This window comes from Branchiostoma belcheri, unplaced genomic scaffold, assembly GCF_001625305.1.
Source record: "Branchiostoma belcheri isolate BF01 breed outbred unplaced genomic scaffold, Haploidv18h27 scaffold19, whole genome shotgun sequence".
In the NCBI taxonomy this organism is placed as follows: Eukaryota; Metazoa; Chordata; class Leptocardii; order Amphioxiformes; family Branchiostomatidae; genus Branchiostoma; species Branchiostoma belcheri.
In genome coordinates, this window is record NW_017803379.1 from 67254 (window position 1) to 79330 (window position 12077).

Here is a 12077-nt window from a genome sequence, read left to right on the forward strand (position 1 = left end):
AAGCACCACCTATCAGATTGTTGTGGTATGACAGGATTTGCTAGCTCTAGATGGCATAGTCAGCACCAAGGTCAGTACCAGTTCAGTCAACCACTTCACTATAGATTGAACTGGTAGAACAGACAACAGCAGACTAGTAATATAATGTTCTCTGTGTCCCAGGATGGCCTATGGCTGGTGACAGTCAGTCCTGAAGTCATCACAGGTTACAACAAGGCCATCCTTACCCCCAACATTGTGGAGTTCAACAGGCTCTTCCAAGCTATGGTCAGTACATTAGACTGTTTTGTGATAATAGTATTTATGTTTACCTCTGTAGAAGGAAAATATATTGTTTTGGCTCAGTTTCTTCTTCTTCTCCAAACACGTAAGGTCAATGACCTGAACCAACCCTATAACCATGGTAACTGGTGCTGTAGCAAACATATAGTGGTATTGGATTACATTATGTAGCAAGTGCACCAGTACCAGGTATCTAGAAAAAAAAAAGGATTTTGAGCAGTGATGTGGCAAGGACAGTGATTGTAACAATAGAATAAATTAGATACTTGTGTTTACAACAAATACGTAGACTAATTCTTTTATTCATACAGGCTATATCTCAATTTATATGAAATGCAATGCAATATGATAAAAAACAATACTCTACTTTCCTTTTCCAGCTTGGGAAGCAGCCAGAGAAAAATGCCTCCTCAGAAAATGTGAAACAGTTGAGCCAGGCTATGGGGAACCTCACCATTGTACAGAAGGGCCAGACTGATGTTATATCTAATGGAGACAAAGGTACTGTCACTACAGAACAGTCCATTATAGAATGTAGATTTTTCAATGATTGGGATGTACTATTTATCACTCATAATACCTGTATAGACTTTTACTATGAAAAATACATCCACTCATTTTGGTATATACAAGTGTTATGTCACCATAGACTTGTATATTGTGTACATATGCATATATGTCCTCTGATGACTAGATAGCAGTATATGTTTTTTAAATTCCTATATGCTATCGCAAACAGAGGGATGCCAATTGCTAGATGGAAGATAACATTAGGCATGTTTCAAGGTAATGTAGACATAGATGGCTAATTGGCCTGCAATACATGCCAATGTTACAAGGTGGCGTTTTTGTACTGTTCTCAGTTCTACTAGCTGATGCAGAAGGCAGCCCTTGCAGAGCAGGAGGGCAGGGGGACATCCTGTCAGGAGCCATGGGGGTGTTCACCTTCTGGGGGTATGATGCTGTCAGAAGAGGCGTTGACAAGTAGGTGTTTTTATTCTTGTCTTTCCCACCCCCATCGTAGAAGTAGAATGACCCGAAAGGCCTGGCTATCTCCACGTGTTCTGGGCCAGACCATTTTGCTACAAGGGGTGGTGGTGATAGCTGACAGGGTAAGCAGAAGATTGGAAAGATAGACTGAGGGTGTACATTTTGTACTGTTATGTCTTGTGGCTTGAATCTATCTGTTTTTGTTCAAGAAGACCGCCTATCCATTTAGATGGAATTTGTTCTGAGTGGTCTTCTTGGCAAGGTTTCACTGTACTTGCCCTTCGTGCAAAGGATATATACAACCCACCATACCGAATGACTAGTTAGGCAGAATATCCAGTCTTCAGTCTGCTTTCATTGCTTGGTTGGTTTTACATTAGCCTGGGTGCCAGACTGTTGCAAGGGCCAGTATACTGGCTAGCTCCCCAAGGAAACTTTACCAAAGTTAGACTCTGAGGCTGGCCTGAGCACAGTCTGGCATCCAGGCTAGTTTTACATGTACCTGGACTGTCAGTTGAACAAACTATATGTTGGAACAAGCAAATAATGCCAACTGTATATTCAGGTTACCACCCTAGCCAATACTGTAAATCACTCTACATTCGCGGTACTTTCATATTTGAGGTTTTTGCAGTCACGTCTGTACCAACAAACATGTCCATTTTTCTCAAACTGCAAATTTTTGCTACCATGGATATAAAGTGATTTACATTTAATTTTTTAAAACATGGAAGGTGAAGATCAGTGTTAAAAAATTGGGCTGTCATACAAGGAAAGGTAGCCGTTTTATCTCTTCAGGTAACAGACTGGGAAGATTATGTCAGGTTTTGTAGCAAAACCATCCCTCTCTCCATCATGACAGCTCTGATTGTCAAAGCCCCGAAGGCTTGTTTCAACATCGCGACCGTGGACGGTACAGGAGCGTTCTGACAAATTGCAGCTTCGTTCTGGGTGTTTTCAAGTGATCCCACGATTTGTCTCCGTCAGAATTAATGGCCAGCTTACAACAGATAGGGGGGACTCGCTTATGTGTTACGATTCCCCACCCGCTTCTTCGGAAATTAAGACTGCCTGATTTATCTGTAACTACTTGTGGTTTAATATTGCTTTCTGTACTGCTTGAGGGCTTAAGCCATGTGTTCTGTTGGGATATACCTCTATCAGACGTGTTTTTTTTTACTGTCCCGTTGAGATATATCAAACAGCATTGATAAGTGGGAGAGCGACGATAATAGAATATTGTGAATGGATGGGATGAAAACTCAGAGGACTTTGTTTTTTTACAACTTTTATGGTGATGCATATGCATCTATTTTTGTGGTGCATTGTGGATGGATGTGGACAAATGGTTGATGTTTTATCTATGGAGAGCTGCAGACATGAGATATTTGAGTGGTGAACTACAAAGTCATTGGCATCAGTATATCCTGTAGTAAACTCTAGGCAATGTTCCTTATAGTGTTACTAGGACAGAGAAACTTTTTCTAATGAAAGTCCTTGGGTGTTGAAAGAGTTATGGTTTAGGTGGCAAGGTGGTCTTGTGTTTAGGGTTGTTGACTTAGAACCTGAAGGTTCTGGGTTTGAATCCCTGTGTTGTCCCTTCTTCCTCACTCAACTCAGGTGAAAATGAGGACCTTGTTTCGGTTAGTGACGTCCCTTGGATAGGACATTCAATGGAGGTCCCGTGTTTGAGTAGAGCATGTTAAAGATCCCACCACACTTATCAAAAAGAGAAGGGTCCATCCTGGTGAGGAGTCCAGTCTTCTGGGTGGGTTGAGATCTTATAGAGACGATAGTCATCTGTTTTGCCGATTTTTTTTTTACCATTTTCGCATGCGCGAAAATGGTAACTCAGACGAGATTGAGATTGGGTGGATGGATGGATGGATCAACGGTTCCACCCTTCAACGGCCATGCAGACATGCTAAGTCACCGCATGTCGCTAGATGTCGTTGTTGCGACGGCCATGCAGACATGCTGAGTTGCCGCATGTCGCTAGATGTCGTTGTTGCGAGTGCACTTTTTACCATTTATGCCTTGGACGTTTGTATACTTTCCATTATGGTTGCTAATTTCAAAATCATAGTTCTATTAATGTTGCATAACAAAGCTGCTGACAAAACAAACTTAATTTGTCTTGAACACTAACTTGATTTTATTATTTGCCAAAAATGTTGATAAAGACATGTCTATAGACAGTTTCACAGTAATCAAGGATTTTAATAAACTAGCATAAATTATGTCAATGAGCATTAGCAGTGTGGATTAGTCTAGATGTTCAGATTTCCATTAGCCGGCAGTCCAGAGGGTCACACGTCCGACCAATCAAGGCGCTGCAGGCAAAGCTTATTAAAAGCCTCCTTTTCAGGCGTTCCCGGATCGGTGTTTTTGTGTGTGTGTGTGTTGGGGGGGGGGTGTATTTTCTGACCAAACGTAGATCGCACGCAATAGAAGCTCCGGCCCACATAGCTGTCCGTGGAACTATTGATATTACCTGGGTGCCTAACTTTCACCAACATGTCTTTTGTATTTTAGGAAATTAATTAATTAATGAGTGAGTGTTTAATTAACTTAAATAGGTATTGCATTGTTTGGCAAGGTATTTTCCATTGACAATTTTTAATGGATCAGGTTGATCAAATGATATAATGTAAACAATTATATATGATTAGTAAAAGATGACTTTTGAAGTTCTCTTCGAGTATTATTTTAGGGTTGAATCAGGGTCAACGCGAAAAAAAATCATGATCCGGTGATCGACATCATGCCCCCCCCGCACACTTCATGTATTCAGTGTTCTAAATACCCGTCTTCAGTCTGCAATTTGCAGATAGATTTTCAAGATTTCAGGATAAAAATTACACAATCTGCAATTTGAAGAATGAAAAAAAAAATATGGTCCTCACAACTTCATATTCCCTTTGTTTGACCCGCCCGGCGCCCAAATCCCGCTGCGATTCAAGCCGCGGCGGCTTCCCGAGCCATGCAAATAAACATAGTCCTGACGCCACAGCCTCCGATTTCCACCGAGCCAGCCCCGAGCGCATGCCGACAGCGAGGGATGTGGCTCAGATTTCCGACGATTTCCTTATTTAGATCATTCGGAAGACTTCGGGTAGCAAACAAAATGGCCGCCATGCACATGATTTTATACTAGTAGCTCCGCTTCTCAACCGAAATGAGGAAGTTTAACCTCATTCGCAGACTTTAGCGGCCATGGAGTTGATTTGGGGAAGTGCTGAGACGCGATTTCGCTACGGCATATGGGATTTTGCCGCGGAGGGAGTTACGTACGCCGGCAAAAACTTGCTTCAGCGATCGGCTCCAGAAAATTTATCTTTATGCTGCCGCTCAAGTCTTCGAAGGTGGTTTAACGAAGTTTATATAAATAATAGAGCCACTTTGCGTAGATCGATCTCCGTTTTCTTGCGATGGTATGAAAATTCAAGTACAGTATATTTTCAAAACGTTTGATATTTCTTTGTTCGTTGCCACATGTTGTTTATTTATCTTATTGTCATGTACAGTTACCAGCGTGAGTCTGAGTCGAGCCATTGTTCTTATGTGGCCGTTAGCACATGTTGTTTAAACAGACAGCAACATTGAAGAAAAGAACCGAGTTAACAGACATCGGCACGTTCCTTGAAGTCAGGTTTCCCGCCGTATTTAAATAAGAAATGTGTGGGCCCGCGGCGTTTTGAAAAGACGCGACGCGCTTTGGAAAGACCCCGCGCCGTGGCTCATTCAAATTCGCTACATTTTTTGCTAAGTTTAATGTCTTCACCCACGATTTTTGACCGTCAATGTTGACGGTAAGGACTTAAATTTTTACCGTCCGACGGGAAAAAATACCGTCAATTGACGGTAAAACCGGCCCTGGCTAAAGCCCTGGTTGAATGTCACGAGGTTTGTAAACTTAGATGTTGGGGACAAAGCCATAGAAGAGATTTTGAATAAAAATTATATATATATATATATATTAACGTTACTTATAATTTAAGTTAAAATGTACTTTTGTGTCTCATTTTTTTATTCTGTTAAAAAGACTCTTAAAAGAGAGAAAACAGGTTATAAACTGTTATATACTTGATTTTTGTAATGTTTTAAACTTAAAGAGTTGAAATATAGAAGTGCATGTTCTCTCATTATATACAATGTTGATGAGAACTAGAACCATTTATGTAACTTAGGTAAATTGAAATGCTAGGATGGGGAAAATGTTCGTAAAAACTGTAAGCCTGTAAGCGGCGAAAATGGTCAGCTTTTGCAGAAGCACTTGTTTTTAAAGTGCTCAATACTCATTGAACGTGACAATATAGCATCCAGTTGTGTGAAGTTTCAGCTAATCAGTTCCAGTCCTGTGGCCCACCTAGGAGACAGGTGTGCAGTTTTAAGGCCCAGGAAACATCCGTCTTGTCCTGACACCCACCCCACCTCGCAGCAGATGTTGCCTGTATCAAATTAAGCCCATAAATAAATAGCAGTAGAGGGACACTTGTTTGAGCCAGGTGCTTCATCATATGAAGACTGAGCACACAGCAGATGGAGCTCATCATTACAAACTGCTGGGACATGTGCCAGGGATGGCGGTGGGCTGGGAGGGATTCATTCACCGGTTTGTGGTATTTTGAGTAGAACATCTTTTGTTCTTTCTGAATATAATTTCATCAGGATGGTAGAACATAAGGATATTGGAGTTTTGTTTTACACAGCCTGTAATGTCTCTTACCTACCTGCTTACATTTCAATGCTTGGCAGACATCTTCCTCAGAGCTTCTGACTGGAGTACTGCTTCTCGCTGGTATACATGTACATTTGTATGTAGCCAATGTAGGTGGCATTTTTTCAATAAGAACACAGTCCACAATGTGGCTAAGTTTGTATCATGATGTTGTGATGATGTTCTCAACCTCTGATGTTCTGACCTCCCAGTCCCGAAGAAGGGCTACTAACCACTCCACCACAATGGTAACAAATTTTGATGATAGTATAAGATGTTCTTCATATTCATTTTGATAGCTGCAAAATGCTCATGAGTAACAGTATACAAAATTGCCCCAGCCCACCAAATGATTATGTCTACATCAGTAGTCTGTGTGTAAGGTAGTATCTTCCTGTTTATTTGTCCTGACACCAAGTAAATACATCACACAGGGGGGAGGGGGAGTGATCTCACCCCCTGTAGGGGACCCCAGCCCATCTGATCCCCACAATTAGCACCATTTACTGGCACATTAACTCTTCAACTCTCAAGCGTTATTTTGCTTTCTGCTTAATTTACCTCTGATGGAAGAAGCGGCTGTGAATCAAATTTCCATCACAGCTAATGACGTGAGACTGTTCCTCGCTACAGCGGCTGCTTCGCTGGGTTCGTAGCGCAAGATTTTTATTTACAACTTTAGGGGATAGACAAGGAACATCGTAATGTAAATTCCCATGTTTGTCAGTTACTGTAAGACCACCACTGTGACATTTAAAAAAATTGGTGATTCCAAGAATAAAGAGACTCTTTTTACACAACCACAAGGTTTATTCAGCTGGCGTTTCCTCAGGGCATATCTGACTAGTTCACATTGCACATCTACATGTATAGCAGCATCACCTGTGCTGTGCAGTGCTTTGAACCAGTCAGATTTGCCCTGAGGGTCACCGAAACATCAGCTGAATAAACCTGGTGGTTGTGTAAAAAGAGTCTCTTATTCAGCGACTTATCAACCAGATAAAACCATTCATGGAGGTGAAGTCAAGAGATTTATGTACCTGACCCTACCTACATCTGTATGCAGTATCAGGTATATACACTTCAGATATCCAGGTGTTCAATAAATGTTTGAAAATGCCTCAATCACACTTTTTCAATGTGATGACACAAGTGGAATCATTAGAGAAATCAGAGCTTGAAATCCTTTTTTCTGCATACATGTACCTGAACTGGTGCAGGTATCATTGAAAATTGACTGCACCAGACAAAGTTTACCTGCATTGGAAAGTGTGGATCACACTAAAACATTTGGTCTTTCGAGCCCTGAATATTGGTATTAACAGTGGGTAGTAGTGCAAGCTTTTATTTACAACCTTTGAGCAAAGATGATGAAAGTCATAAATCAGAATGAGTGTTCAGTAATGCTTCAATGTTTGATTATTTTCTCTGACATAATCTTTCTGATGAAGTCATCTGTGCTACAGCTGTCATAGTAGGAAATAGTCCCATGTGAGATATGATAATATGCTATTGCAGGTTTTGTTAAGCTTGTTGTTCTATTTGTGGCTAGACTAGAAGAGTTTGAGAGGTTCGATCATGGGTTTGATCCCTGGCTAGTCATTGTGTCCCTGGGAAAGGCTTTTTCCATAACTTTCCTCACTGCACCCAGGTGTAAAATGGGTACCTGACTTAGGTTGGGGAGGTAAAAGTTGATGGAAGGAGAGGGATGGGCTCCACCTTCCAATGCTCTTCCCTAATGGACACAGTGGATTAACAACCCACTGCACCTTTAGTCTCAAAATGGCTTTTGGACAAAATGTACCTTAAATTTAAGTTTACCTTATCTTTTACCATTAATGTTACACTGTTGCAAACACAGATATGACAAGCGAGTCCCCACAACTTAATGTCTAACTCAGTAATAATTAATAAATATTGATTAATGTAGACATCTTGCAAGGAAAGTTTGATCACTGACTCATTCCACTGATTTTTTTGTAAACCAGTAACCAGAGAGACTGCCATGTGTTTTATAATGATAATAAGATTTAAATACAAGAGTGTACAAATGTATCAGAGTCTGTTTGTGATACCTGTGGAGTTAGGCAGAAGAGCCATGTACTGTTATGGCAGAAAGCATGTTAGTCATGTTTTCATTTAATCTAAATATATTGTACTTTGCTTCACTTTGATTTATTTGTTAGGCTGTATGAAGACACACAGCCATGCCTACCTAAGCTAACTAGCAGAAAGCTAGTAGAAAACACAGTAGGCACACAACGTTTCACAATACATGTACTCTTTTTATATTTGATGGTGCTGGTTATATTATTACAACTGAAAGAATGCTAAATGTTTGAACCATCCAGTAAATGTAATTATAGACACACTGCACACAAGGAGAACAAAAATATCAATGCATCAAAAGTTTACAAGTCTTTCCATTTCCTTATCAGTCAGTAGTTAAGCAGCTCCAAAACTTTCTCCTTTCTTGTACATGAAACATTTGTACTTGTGTCTCAGCTACATGTATACCATCATAGATATCATTTTCCTTATACACAAACATTTTAGTCATACCAGGAAAAGATAACACTTAACACTTAATACATGTATTATGTATTACACTATATAGTGTACATGTATAACAAATTGGCTTCTTTGTTTGCCTTTGGTATTTTGGTATAGATACATGTACAGTGTGTAGCTACATGTACTGTTATTCTTGAAACTCATCAAAATCAGAAATGTGCAAATGTAAACTTTTCTGAAGTATGACTTTCTGAAAATAATGACTGTTTATAACAAATGAAAGATATCTGACAGATAAAGGCCAATTGCTGATAATCTGATTTTTTTGTCTTTTTTGTCTAATTTTTGACCACCACTGCTACGCAACCAGTATTTTTAACAGCAGATACATGTACATGTAGCCAGGCTGTGTCAGGCTTACTATCCACTGTCCCCTGCACCACACAAGATTGTGATGGAAGCATTTTGCCATATCCAGCTTGTGTCCTCTTTGACAATCTCCCTTAAGCTTGTCCTTTGCAGAAGCCTGTCCTGTGAAAGCACATTATGATTTAAAGTCATGTGCACCTGCATACTGTAAAAACCAATATGTACACAATAAAGACAGACATACATGTAAATTGTATACACAAAGATCATTTTACAGTAAGTCTTTGTTCCTACATACAAAAATATGTAAATGATAATGTTCTACGAAGTCACTAGGGTTGTTGAACATCCAAACTTTTCTTATTGATAATTGTTTGGTATAGAGGGTGTTTGAAATTAAATGCATACTACAGGTAGTAGGCAATTCAATCAAAGTGCAAATGTTTATTTATCTACGAGTACATGTATGACTACGTAATATCAATAGGTTGTGTTTCCAACAGAGTTCAGTGTATTCTGGACTAGTGAGGTTACAATGTATGTGCTGACAGCCACTCTGCAGAGTAAGGGGAGTGCGGTAAAAGTGGAAATGTTAAAGTAGTACCTGCAGCTGCAGCTTCAACGGATCATTTAGGAATGATGACTTTCCTACTCCTAGCTTGAGTTGAACACTAAGACTGCGGAAAACAAGCAATGTCAGATGTTAAACTTTTGCAGTATGGCTGCTCAGAGGAATTGAGATGTTACCATAAATTATACCACCATCTTGTTATCCAAAATTTCTGTTGACTTTGAGATGGTTACCACTTATAAGCCTTCAAAGCACCCTGTGTGGCATAGAAAAAATGAATACCTCTTGCCCCTTCCATCCCATAAAGGCACCAACCCGTCACTAAACACTCCAGCAAAGAATGCTGTGAAAAGATGATATATTCATATAATGTATCATTTTGTATCCATCATCAGCTGCTGAATGCGAAGTACCATATTATGTGTACTACAGCTGGAATGGGAGTTATTGACTTAATCGGGATGGATTCTGATTCTGATTCAAGGTATTAAATCTTGATATCCAGAATTTTTTTTGCAAGGAGAAGCAACATACAGCATATTGTTCGTATTGTTGACACTGATTTGAAGTTTGATTGACACTGCTAAAAAAATTATTTAAAAAATCCTTAAAATGTACTTCATTCTTGACCCCAACATTCTTTCTGATTTTACCCTCATATGATGCATACCTGATAGTGTATCCCCCTCAGGTTTTGGTTTGCAGACAGAGCCTCCCATCATCTAAAAGAGGAATAAATATTACAGTAATGTTCTTGTGGTTTTAGTATACATGTAGTAAGCATATTTGTGAGTTAAGTATATACAAACATGTAAAAATGGCCACTTCCAATTTCCATAAACAAAAATTGTGTGTTCCTGCATGCACTTTCTGATATTTTCTGTCAGGTGAGCTCTGATTAGGTGCTTACCTCTGAGAAGGTGATGTCTGCCATCTCTGGTTTTGAAGTGTAATTTGACAGGAAAACTCTGATGTAACGTCAGGTCTTCTGTATGAGGACTCTTAGACTTGGAATTCCCTTTTGTGACAGTTGACCTGTAAAGAAGGATCCATTATTGTGTGTAATAGATATGCATGAACAAATACTGTAACATATAATAGTATGTTTTCTACAATAAGTAAATACAGTTCCATTGTCTAATGCACAGCAGGTTGTCTGTACCCTCTCCATATGTTATTTTCAAATAACAAAGCTCTTACATCATTACTGTAACTATCATTCTGCCAATGTATAAAAAGACCTGGGCTTACCTCCGACTTTGCTTCCAGTAACACAGCTAGGGAGCAAGATTACTATTGACTCTTGTTGCCTGGCTTTTATAGCTTCAAGGAAAGGGGGAAGCCCCAATGTCAGTGGCCAATCAGTAAGGGGTATGTCATGGAAAAACCCATGAAATCATATCGTCTTTTAGAAATGATACTCAGGGAATTTCCACCTGGTAAGTCATGGTGGTATGCCCCTTTGTTCATAATAAATAGTCATGACGTTGTTTGAACTCTGACACATCTAAATTATGCATACAGCTGCAGGTAGTACATGGAAAGATTTTAAATGTTGTATTTTGAGGCTGCATAACAGGTAAAGGTTATATTGACATTAAAAAAATACTATTAGCTTTTTCTCTGTGTGTTCTCTTCTAAACATGAACAGGGTTTTGCATGATAGGAATGGAGTACATGTATTATCACAGATTCAATGGTGGGTAGAATTTGACCAGTCAAGAGTTAGGCTTACATCCTTATTGAATGACCACATGCCTGATGTTATTATACTCATACTTTCAAAGTCCCAAGTCTTGGAAAGTCCCAACTCATTGAAGGTCCCAACTCATGGAAAGTCCCAAGTCTTGGAAAGTCCCAAGTCATGGAAAGTCCCAAGTCTTGGAAAGTCCCAAGTCATGGAAAGTCCCAAGTCATGGAAAGTCCCAAGTCATGGAAAGTCCCAAGTCTTGGAAAGTCCCAAGTCATGGAAAGTCCCAAGTCATAGAAAGTTCCGTAACAATGGTATGAGAAAGTAAATACAGTTCCTGAAAGCAGAACAGGTCATCTGTACTCTACCCACGTTATTATCTATTATTATTATAAAACGTTTTTGAGAAAACTGAATGACTGTGCAAAATGCAGTGAACTGTGCACACTAAACAACCCAACACACTTATCAAGTAGGGGTGACCTTTAGCTTCAAGACTAAATCATGCTCCTACAGTACATGTAACAGGCCACCTTACCCCCTTGAAAATCATGTCAAATGCCAATATAACTGGCAATCCTCGAATTGCAAGTATGGCTAATATATGCTATATATGCTATGCCAACAAGTGCATCGTTCATGTTCAACTTAGCTGCATGAGAAATGACTGATTGCTTACCTCGAGCTCCTTGCGTGCTTGCCCTGGCAGGGTCCAACAGCAAAAGAGGAAGATGGCGGTTGTTCTTTGCTTTTATAGCTAAGGGGAATCCCCAGTCTTAAGCTATAGCCAATCAGAGCACAGGTGTAATGGGAAGTCCAATGACTCATGTCTAGTTTTAGAAACAGGTTGCAGGGACTTTCTACCTTTGGTCATGTGATCTGTGTCTCAGGTGTACACACCTGCTTTGTTGTTTACCTGACTTCACAAAGGACCATGAGAG

The 12077-nt window shown here is 39.7% G+C and overlaps 2 protein-coding genes across 4 annotated transcripts in view; one reads left to right on the forward strand and one right to left on the reverse strand.

Moving 5' to 3' along the window:
• Positions 1–12077, forward strand: part of LOC109468036 (ATP-dependent (S)-NAD(P)H-hydrate dehydratase-like) — a 58339-nt gene that overhangs the window by 2564 nt on the left and 43698 nt on the right. Inside the window, exons 7-9 of one of the 2 annotated variants that reach the window (XM_019766255.1) lie at positions 163–267; positions 663–783; positions 1146–1266. In XM_019766255.1, the coding sequence (XP_019621814.1) occupies positions 163–267; positions 663–783; positions 1146–1266 (347 nt within the window). Of the gene's footprint in view, positions 1–162; positions 268–662; positions 784–1145; positions 1271–12077 lie in introns of those variants that run through there. The other variant, XM_019766256.1, reaches the window with a different exon arrangement.
• Positions 8257–11867, reverse strand: LOC109468037. Of its 2 annotated transcripts, none has more exons than XM_019766257.1 (6): positions 11816–11867; positions 10357–10481; positions 10117–10168; positions 9729–9789; positions 9480–9552; positions 8257–9037 (listed from the first exon to the last, which is right to left on the reverse strand). In XM_019766257.1, exons 2-6 carry the CDS (start codon positions 10378–10380, stop codon positions 8927–8929), a joined length of 321 nt encoding a protein of 106 aa, XP_019621816.1. In that variant the 5' UTR covers positions 10381–10481; positions 11816–11867; the 3' UTR covers positions 8257–8926. The 2 variants fall into 2 exon arrangements, with proteins under 2 accessions (XP_019621816.1, XP_019621817.1); XM_019766258.1 differs by lacking the exon at positions 11816–11867 and adding an exon at positions 10698–11027.